Consider the following 11,181-nt stretch of genomic DNA (forward strand, 5'->3'; position numbering starts at 1 on the left):
CACCAAGTAAACTGATTATAAAATAGAACATATTATGTGAGGAGTGCCTGGGTGGCTCAGTCTGTTAAGTGTCTGATTTCAGCTCAGATCATGATCTCATGGTTGGTGGGTTTGAGCCCCACATCAGGCTCTGTGCTGACAGCTCAGAGCCTAGAGCCTGCTTCAGACTCTGTGTCTCCCTCTCTATCTGCTCCTCCCCCACTCATGCTCTGTTCTGTCTCTCTCATGTCTCTCAAAAATAAATAAACGTTAAAAAAAAATTTTTTAAAGAACATATTAGGGGCGCCTGGGTGGCTCAGTCGGCTGAGCGTCCGACTTCAGCTCAGGTCATGATCTCACAGTTCATGAGTTCGAGCCCCGCGTCAGGCTCTGTGCTGGCAGCTCAGAGCCTGGAGCCTGCTTCGGATTCTGTGTCTCCCTCTCTCTCTGCTTCTTCCCTGCATACACTCTGTCTCTCTCTCTCTCAAAAATAAATAAAGATTAAAAAAATTTAAAAAAAAGAACATATTATGTGAAATATCTAGAATAGGTAAATCTATAGAGACAGAAAGCAGATCAGTGGTTGCCAGGGGCTGGGAGAGAATGAGTGCTAAGGGGTATGGGGTTTCCTTTGCAGGGGTGGGGAGAATGAAAATGTTCTGGAACCAGAGAGGGTGGTTGCACAACACTGAATGTAATAAATGCCTCTGAGTTGTTCACTTAACTTTTTTTTTTTAAGTGTTTGGTTTGGCAATCTCTACACCCAACATGGGGCTTGAACTCATAACAACCCTGAGATCCACAGTCGTATATTCTTTAAACTGAGTCAGCCAGGCACCCCTGGATTGTTCACTTTAAAAATAAAATGGTTGAGGGGCGCCTGGGTGGTGCAGTCGGTTAAGCGTCCAAGTTCAGCCAGGTCACGATCTCGTGGTCCGTGAGTTTGAGCCCGTGAGTTTGAGTCAGGCTCTGGGCTGATGGCTCGGAGCCTGGAGCCTGTTTCCGATTCTGTGTCTCCCTCTCTCTCTGCCCCTCCCCCGTTCATGCTCTGTCTCTCTCTGTCCCAAAAATAAATAAACGTTGAAAAAAAAATTAAAAAAAATAAAATAAAATAAATAAAATAAAATGGTTGAGGGGCACCTGGGTGGCTCAGTCGGTTGAGTGTCTGACTTCAGCTCAGGTCATGATCTCGTGGTTGGTGGGTTTGAGCCCCGCATCAGGCTCTGTGCTGACAGCTCAAAGCCTGGAGCCTGCTTGGGATTCTGTGTCTCCCTCTCCCTCTGCCCCTCCCCCACTCACACTCTGTCTCTCTCTATCTCTCAAAAATAAACAAACATTAAAAAAAAAAAAACTTAAAAAAAATGGCTGGGGCAACTGGGTGGCTCAGTTGATCTCAGCGTCTGACCTTGGCTCAGGTCATGATCTCACAGTTTGTGAGCATTGGGCTCTCTGCTCTCAGTGCAGAGCCCCCTTCAGATCCTCTCTCCCCTCCTTTTCTGCACCTCCCCCACTCACTCTCAAAAATAAATAAAACATTTTTTAATGCTTCTTGTTTATGTTTGAGAGAGAAAGAGAGAGAGAGAATGAGCAAGGTGGGGGGAGGAGCAGAGAGAGAGGGGGACAGAGGATCTGAAGCAGGTTATGAGCTGACAGCGGAGAGCCCAATGCGGGGCTTGAACTCACGAACCATGAGATCATGACCGGAGCCAAAATCGGATGCTCAACTGACTGAGCCGCCCAGGTTCCCCACAAAATAAATAAAACATTTAAAAAACAATAAAATAAAATGGTTAATTTTATGCTATGTGAATTTCTCCTAAAAAATGTTATACAAACATTTGATATGTGCGCTTTCATTCTACAAGTCAGATCCAAGTCTTTGGAACTCCAAAGTCCAGGGTGTCCTTGCAAACCCACACTGGAGAATGAAGGAGGGGTGGTATTAATGTAGTGCAGAAAAATAAAACATGTGCCTTAGAATCAGACATGCCTAGGGTCGCCTGGGTGGCTCAGCTGGTTAAGCCTCCAACTCTTGGTTTCAGCTCAGTTCATGATCTCACAGTTGTGGGATGGAGCCCTGCATCGGGCTCTGCACTGGCAGCATAGAGCCTGCTTGGGATCCTTTCTCTCCTTCTCTTTCTGCCTTTCTCTCTCTCCCTCCTTCCTTCCCTCCCTCAAAAGTAAATAAATAAACTTAAAAAAAGAAAGAATCAGACATGCCTAAGTGTGGGCCCCTGCTCCCCGCCATTAGATGGCTGTGTGACCTCAGGCAAGTTACTTCACCTCTCTGAACCCATTTGCTCATCTGTTAAATGCATGATTGACGGGACTATTCACTGAGACCCACAGCTCAGACCCATAAGACATGGAGGCAATGATAGAATTGGGCTGAGTGCAAAGGGGTGGGGGGAGGGTCAAGATTCCAAGCCATACAAATTCCAGAAATAATCCCTTCCATTAAAAGATGCAGATGACCGACACATATCCCCCTTTTTCCAATGATCCCTTGCTGGCAGGGCTTGCTCGTCGGTAAAAGTTATTCCTGCAACAGACAGGTTCAAGGCCAATTCAGAGCAGGTTGGGAGCAAAGCAAACACTACAGCCTTATCTTAGAGACATGGTATGGGTATAAAGAGAGAGGCAGTAGGTGGCTTTAGTCCTTTCTCTTGCTCGGCAAGTTAACAGGATGAAATTCCTTGTGCTGGCTGCTCTGCTTACAGGTAGGTGAGTCTCCTCAGCTCAGCGCTAAGATCTCACTTCTCTGGAATGGGGGTCACAGGTCACAAGGCTGGCCAGCCTTGGAGGCTTTTTTTTGGGCTCTCTATGGGGCTTAACGGCTCCCATAACAAATTCCCCCACAGTTGGCACCTTTCCAACCTCCAGGTCCAAATTCAGATGACCCGCCTCAGAAGGGCCTACCTGCCCTCTACCATATTGCCTTGGCCTGGGGTCTTCCCAGCACCTACATTTGCCTGCAATTTGTATCTTGTTTCTTGTTGATGCATTCCCTTTTCTTAAAGCTTTAATTTTTTTTTTTTTTCAGTAAACTCTACCAACACGGGGCTTGAACTCACAACCCTGAGATCAAGACCTGAGCTGAGGGGCTCCTAGGGGGCTCAGTCGGTTAAGCATCTGACTTTGGCTCAGGTCATGATCTCACAGTGTGTGGGTTCAAGCCCCGCATTGGGCTCTGTGCTGACAGCTCAGAGCCTGGAGCCTGCTTTGTTTTGGATTCTGTGCCTCCTTCTCTCTCAGCCCCTCCCCCATTGGCACTCTGTCTCTCTCTCTTTCTCTCACACAAAAATAAAATAAATATTAAAAAAAAAAAAAAAGACCTGAGCTGACATCAAGAGCCGGACACTTAACTGACTGAGCCACCCAGGTGCCCCTCCTTTTTTATCCTCCACCCATATTGAAGTATGGGCTCCATGAGAGCAATGATAGAGCTGTTTGCACCATTTATTGAATGAATCCATGGAATCAGATATATTGGAATTCAAATCCCACCTCATTCATCCATTCAACACTGATATATCAGAGCCTCCAAGGTATCAGGCTCTGGGTTGAGACTGAGGACTTCTAGATGGACGAGTTCCCCTCCCCTCCCGCCACACACACACAGGCACACACATGAAAATTAGCTTTGTGTAGGTCTGGCCTGTGCAAAGAGCAGAGCTGGCTGGATCAGAGACTGAGAAAACAGGGAAGCAGGCGGGGGGGGGGGGGGGTCTGGAGATGGGCCAAGGTAGCCAGGCCACTCCTGTCTGTCTGCTGCCAGTGTGGAGGCTGCTCACAGGGGAGCGTGACCAGCTGCCACCCTCCCTTTGCCCTGGGGTATAAGCATATGGAGTGGCTCCAGTGTGCACGGCAGATCAAGGGAAGAAAGGGCAAGGCATGGGGCAAAAAGATGATACTGGTGGCCACTTGAATGGGACCCCAAAATCATGTAGCGCCCTCTTCAGGGCCCCAACTCACAGGGGCTGGCCCTGAAAATGAGGTGAAGGGGTCCTGCCTCCTGAGTCTGCTGTGCCAAGCCTTGTGCCTGGTTTGGGCAAGCACTCAGCCACAAGAAGACTTTTTAAAAACTTATTTAATAGATACTTATTGAGCACCTACTATGTGTCAGACCCTGGGGAACAAAAGCCCTGAGGCCTGTCCTTGACTTTATGGTCCAGTGAGAGGGAGGCATAAATAAATGACAGATACAGACTGCTATAGGTACTATGAAGCAAATAACATAAAGAAAAACGATAGCAGAGGAGCCACTTGGCTTAGGTGGTCAAGAAAGAAGAGGTGGCATTTAAAACAAGATCCTCCAGCCTTTTTTTTTTTTTTTTTTAATTTTTTTTTTCAAGTTTATTTATTTTTGGGACAGAGAGAGACAGAGCATGAACGGGGGAGGGGCAGAGAGAGAGGGAGACACAGAATCGGAAACAGGCTCCAGGCTCCGAGCCATCAGCCCAGAGCCTGACGCGGGGCTCGAACTCACGGACCGCGAGATCGTGACCTGGCTGAAGTCGGACGCCTAACCGACTGCGCCACCCAGGCGCCCCGATCCTCCAGCCTTTTGAAAAGATGACAGGTCAAGGTGACTGGGTAGCTAGGTTAAGCATCTGACTTCGGCTGGGATCAGAACCTCCCAGTTCGTGGGTTCCAGCCCCACATCGGGCTCTGTGCTGACAGCTCAGAGCCTGGAGCCTGCTTCAGATTCTGTGTCTCCCTCCTTCTCTCTTTCCCCCTACCACACTGTCTCTGTCTCTCTCTCAAAAATAAATAAACATTTGAAAAAAAAAAAAAAAGATGACAAAATGTGCCAGTCAGAGGGAATGGCAGGTGTGTGGGCCTTGAGGCAGAAGAGAGCTTGTCCTGTTGAGGATGGAAGGCCACACAGGCCTCTTTATGCTCCTGCCCCATCTCAACCCTGCCACATCCCCACCTAACCCATCCTTTTTTTAAAGTTTATTTATTTTGAGAGAGAAAGAGAGAGCAAGCATGCACATGCACATGAGTGGGGGAGGGACAGAGAGAGAATCCCAAGCAGGCTCAGTGCTGTCAGCACAGAGCCCAGCATGGGGCTCAAATTCAGGAACTGTGAGATCATGACTTGAGCTGAAGTCAAGAGTCGGATGCTTAATGGACTGAGCCACCCAGGCGCCTCCCACCTAACCCATTTTATTTTTTTTTAATTAAAAAAATTTTTAAAAATGTTTATTTATTATTGAGAGACAGAGCATGGGAGGGGCAGAGAGAGGAGAAGGCACAGAATCTGAAGCAGGCTCCAGGATCTGAGCTGTCAGCACAGAGTCCGACACGGGGCTTGAACCCACAAACTGCAAGATCACGACCTGAGCTGAAGTGGGACACTTAACCCACTGAGCCACCCGGGCGCCCCTCCCACCTAACCCATTTTAGATTCCCCTTACCATGCTCAGAGCCTGGAGCTCTAACAAAGGATCCGATTTCCTTATTTATTTCATTTATTGCTTACTGTTTTTCTACCCTACTAGGGAGCTTTATAAACTCAAAAGCATTGAGCTTTATAAACTGAATGAGGTTACAGATTTTCTATTTGCTCACTGATGTATTTCAGTTCCTACAGCAGTGACTGGCCCATAATTGGTGCTCAATAAATATTTGCTGGATAAATAATGGGGACCTCATAGAAAACATATGTTTACACAAAAACTAGTGCACAACTGTTAATAGCAGCATTATTCATGAGAACCAAAAAGTATAAACAACCCAAATGTCTATCAAGTGATAAATGGATAAACGAAATGCGGTCTCTCCTACACAGTGGAATACTATTCAACTATAAAAGGAATGAAGTATTGATATATGTTATAATGTGGATGAACATCAAAAACATTGTGCTAGGGGTGCCTGGGTGGCTCCCTAGATTAAGTATCGGACTCTTGATTTCAGCTCAGATTATGATCTCACAGTTTGTGAGTTCAAGCTCGGCTTCCCGGCTATGTGCTGATAGTGCAGAGCCTGCTTGGGATTCTCTTTCTCCCTCTGTCTGTCTCTCCTCTGCTCTCATGCTCTATCTCTCTCAAAATAAATAATTTTTTTTAAAAAAGGACTGGTAAACTTAAAAAAAATTATGCTGTATGATTCTATTTACATGAAGTGTTCATAATAGGAAAATCCATAGAGTTTACTGGTTGCCAGAGGGGAGAGGAGAAAAGGGGAAGGAATGCTAATGGGAACAGGATGTTCTTTTGGGGGTGATGAAAATGTTCTAGATTTAGTGGTGATGGTTCCACAACTCTGTGAATATACTAAAAACCACAGAAATGTACATTTTTAAAACTATTTTTTATTTATTTTTGAGAGTGCGCAAGCGCGCTTGAGAGGGGAGAAGGGCGGGGGGTGGGGGGCGACAGAGGATCAGAAGCCGGCGCTGCACTGACAGCAGCTATTCCAGTGCAGGGCTCGAACCCACGAACCCTGAGATCATGACCTAAGTCCAAGTCTGACGCTCAACTGACTGAGCCACCCAGGTGCCCATGAAATGTCCATTTTAAGTGTTTAAATGGTGAATTTTGTTATGTGAATTTTATCTAGATAAAAAAAAAATTTTTTTTAACGTTTATTTTTGAGACAGAGACAGAACATGAATGGGGGAGGGGCAGACAGAGAGGGAGAGACAGAACCGGAAGCAGGCTCCAGACTCTGAGCCATCAGCCCAGAGCCCGACGTGGGGCTCGAATTCACGGTCTGTGAGATCGTGACCTGAGCTGAAGTCGGACGCTTAACCGACTGAGCCACCCAGGCGCCCCTCGATAAAAAATATTTTTAAAAAGCTTTATAAAAAGAAAAAATCCTCATTTACATTACCAGGTTTCTGTGTCCAGCTCTCTTCCGAGGAGGCAGCTGGAGGGGTGGAAGGCAGCGTGGGGCCAGAGAGCAGGCAGGAGGCAGTGGGGCCCCTGGGCGCTGGCAGAGCCAATCAGGATGGATTTAAACTCTGGCTGTGTTTTCTTGCAGTGGGTGCTGCTGAGGGGGGCGTCAGCCCGCGGGCAGTGTGGCAGCTCCGCAACATGATCAAGTGTACGATCCCCGAGAGTGACCCCGTGAGGGATTACACCGACTACGGCTGCTACTGTGGCCTGGGTGGATCCGGCACGCCTGTGGATGAACTGGACAAGTGAGTGATTGATCGGCAGGGAGAGGGGAGTGCCCGTGCGGTGGGGGGAGGGCACAAGCCAAGGATCTCACGAGGAGGCACAGAAAATGGATTTGCATATTTGCTAAGGGTAACATATTTTCAACTCTTGTATAAACAAAAATGCTCCAAGAGGCCCCTGAATCCAGTGCTCTCGGTTAGGAGCAAAGGCGGAAGGTTGATGTCAAGCAATAGTGGATGCTGCTGCCCTCTAGTGGCAGAATATTGCATCACAAAACACCACAGCGTCGATTGGATTGTCCTCTTCCAGCAGTGGTTAAGACTCTCACTGCATCTTCAGAACACATACGTGATTGTACCATATTCCTGCAACCCATTTTTAAATCGCCTTCAATAAACACGATAAAAGGACTTACATTTTTCAAGCCACAGGATAAATATCTTCCGGAGCATATCAGCTAAATCATTCCCCTTAATGAGCCTGCCCTGCTGCCCTGCCCCTGCCTGAGCTCTGTCCTTCCCTCACTCTTTAGGTGTTGCCAGACACACGACCACTGCTACTCACGAGCCAAGAAACTGGACAGCTGTAAATTCCTCCTGGACAACCCCTACACCAAAACCTACTCATACTCATGCTCTGGCTCTGAGATCACCTGCAGCGGTAGGTTAACTCCTTTGTGGAAGAAATAATAGTAATGATATCCACCATTTATTGATCGCCTTGGTGCCAAGCTGTGTCTCCTTTAATCCTGGCAACAATCCTATGAGATAGGTATTATTATTATACTTGTTTGACAGATGAGGAAACTGGGGCACCCACTGTTTGGGGCTTTTTTTTTTTTTTTAGCAGTTTCAGAACTTTTGAAATTTTTTTATTAATGTTTATTTTATTTTTGAGAGAGACAGAGTGCGAGCAGAGGAGGGGCAGAGAGGGAGGTAGACATAGAATCCTAAGCAGGCTCCAGACTCTGAACTGTCAGCACAGAGCCTGTTGCAGGCTCAGACTCATGAACCATGAGATCATGACCTGAGCAGAAGTCGAAGTCAGACACTTAACCAACTGAGCCACCCAGGCGCCCCATTTGGGTTTTTCTGGGGGGTTTTGTTTTTTTTTTTTTTTCAACATTTATTTATTTTTGGGACAGAGAGAGACAGAGCATGAACGGGGGAGGGGCAGAGAGAGAGGGAGACACAGAATCGGAAACAGGCTCCAGGCTCTGAGCCATCAGCCCAGAGCCTGACTCGGGGCTCGAACTCACGGACCGCGAGATTGTGACCTGGCTGAAGTCGGACGCTTAACCAACTGCGCCACCAAGGCGCCCCATGGGGGTTTTTGTTTTTGAGAGACAGAGGGAGAGATAGAATGCGGGAGAGGGGCAGAGAGAGAGGGAGAGAGAGAATCCCAAGTAGGTTCTGCACTGCCGGCACAGAGTCCTACAAGGAGCCTATAGGGGCTCCATGTCACAGATTGTAAATTCATGACCTGAGCCAAAATGAAGAGTCAGATGCTTAACCAACTGAGCCACCCAGACACCCTGGGGTGTCTGGTTTTGAACAGGTTTATATGGCTCCAAGGTCTCTGTTCTTAACTGCCATGCTATATAGCTTCGTTATTTCATGAAAGGAGCTTAGAACTACCATTTATTAGTTTCTTATTACATACCAGGGAGTACGCTGAGCATATATATGTTTTATTAATCCCATTTTACAGGTGAGGAAGCTGAGGCTCAAAAATAGCTACTTGCCCAAAATCACAGAGCTTGTAAGTGGTAGGGTCAGCATTTGAACTCAGTTGTTTCTGATTTCAAAGGTTCTGGTCTTAACCACTAAGTTATGCACAGCTCATGGTGAAATGTGTCCCTTTATGAAGGTGGTTCTGAAGGGCAAACAGTTCAGAGGTGAATAGTATTGTCATGCTAGGCTAGCATTCTGGATTTTCACTACTCTTTTCTATGCACTCACAGACGGGTCCCACTTTCCAAAACTGTACATACATCATTGAAATAACTGTAACTCAAATCCAGAGGGCCAAGAAAAAAGTTACCAGGAATCCCACCATCTTTTTTAAAGCACTGTTAAAGTTTATTTATTTGTTTATTTATTTATTTGGGGGGGGGGTGGATCCCAAGCATGCTGTCAGCACAGAGCCTGATCTGATGCAGCAACTTGAGATCATGACCTGAGCCGAAATCAAGCATCAGATGCTTAACCGATGGAGTCACTCAAGCGCCCCAGGAATCCCACCATCTTAAGGAATAAACGATTTCATAGCTCTGTGTTCATTTGTGCTTATCCTTGGAATAACATTTTTATCATTTTAATCATAGCTAGGCACGTGCCCACCTCAAGTCCTTTGTTCCTTCTGCATGAAACACTTCCCATGTGAAGTCTCATTCCAGGACTTCAAATGTCGCTTTCTCTGTACAGCCTTCCCTTTTATTTTTTTAATTTACTTATTTTTTTTTTTTAGAGAGAGAATGCAAATAGGAGAGAGGGGCAGAGGGAGAGAGAAAGAATCTTAAGCAGGCTCCATGCTCAGTGCAGAGCCCAAAGCGGGGCTCAGTCCCATGACCCTGGGATCATGACCTCTGCCCCTGTCCCCCACTCACTCTCTCTCTCTCTCTCTCTTAAAAAAAAAAAAAGGATCAGAGAGAAACAAAACTTTAATAAGATTATTGAACGTAAGCAGAAGTACATAATTAAATTATAGATAACAAATTTGAAATGCATTTTAAAAGTTATCATTGTTGTTTCTTTTGGCTATAAAAATAAACAAGGCCAAAGTAGTGTAATTTCAAACTCTACAGAAATATATCATGGAAAATGGAAGGTGCCTATAATCCTGCTACCCAAGATAACTAGTTAGATGCATTGCCCTTCATTTTCCTTTAATAAAATATCTTGGAAACATTTCCACATATAGGTGTACTTAATTGTTTTAAATATCTGTAAAATATTCTACTGTAAGAATGTTCTGCAATTTTTATTTTTATTTAAAAAATTTTTTTAGGGGCGCCTGGGTGGCGCAGTCGGTTAAGCGTCCGACTTCAGCCAGGTCACGATCTCGCGGTCTGGGAGTTCGAGCCCCGCGTCAGGCTCTGGGCTGACGGCTCAGAGCCTGGAGCCTGTTTCTGATTCTGTGTCTCCCTCTCTCTCTGCTCCTCCCCCGTTCATGCTCTGTCTCTCTCTGTCCCAAAAATAAATAAACGTTGAAAAAAAAAAATTTTAAAAAAAAAAAATAAAAAATAAAAATAAAAAATTTTTTTACATTCATTTATTTTTGAGAGGCAGAGTATAAGTGGGGAGGGGTAGAGAGAGAAGGAGACAAAATCCAAAGCAGGCTCCAGGCTCTGAGCTGTCAGCACAGAGCCTGACTCGGGGCTCAAACTCACAAACCGTGAGATCATGACCTGAGCTGAAGTCGGACACTTAACCAACTGAGCCACCCAGGTGCCCCTGTTCTGTAATTTTTAAAATGTGTTTTAAAGTAGAGAAATTTGCTTGCTAAACTTCACTAAGTTTATATGCACAATACTTTGCTGCTTCGAGTATATGTTTTAGTGTTTTCCATATTGTTTATAAATTGCTTGCCTATGTTATCAAAGATCTATAGCTCTGTGGGTTATAAGAGCTCATTTAGGGATGTGAAACAGATAGGACTTTCCTAACAGCATCGATCACACCTAGGATTGCCAGAGTAAACACATGTTGTCCAATTAAATTTGACTTCCAGATAGACAATGAACATTTTTTATTCTACATTCCAAACATTGCAATTTTTTTTTGTTTTTCTGAAATTCTGGTATTTTTATTTGCTTAATCTATCAAACCCAAATTTGTATTAATGTAATGGCCATTATTTATTCCAGTTAATTCTTCCTTCCCTCCAGACTGGACAAAGCAGGATCTACCTTGGCTCAGTCCTCTCCTCTTGCTCTTTTCCAGATGAAAACAAACCCTGTGAGGCCTTCATCTGCAACTGCGACCGCAATGCTGCCATCTGCTTTTCAAAGGCCCCATATAACAAGGAGCACAAGAACCTGGACACCAAGAAGTACTGTAAGAATTGA

General features: G+C 45.6%; 1 protein-coding gene across 1 annotated transcript; it reads left to right on the forward strand.

Moving 5' to 3' along the window:
* The first annotated feature begins 2,618 nt into the window (after positions 1-2,618).
* PLA2G1B (phospholipase A2 group IB) lies at positions 2,619-11,181 on the forward strand. Its single transcript, XM_030336551.1, has 4 exons — positions 2,619-2,699; positions 6,973-7,132; positions 7,645-7,772; positions 11,057-11,181. The coding sequence occupies exons 1-4, from the start codon at positions 2,666-2,668 to the stop codon at positions 11,179-11,181; spliced, it is 447 nt and encodes a 148-aa protein (XP_030192411.1). The 5' UTR covers positions 2,619-2,665.

The sequence above is a fragment of the Lynx canadensis genome, chromosome D3, assembly GCF_007474595.2.
Source record: "Lynx canadensis isolate LIC74 chromosome D3, mLynCan4.pri.v2, whole genome shotgun sequence".
In the NCBI taxonomy this organism is placed as follows: Eukaryota; Metazoa; Chordata; class Mammalia; order Carnivora; family Felidae; genus Lynx; species Lynx canadensis.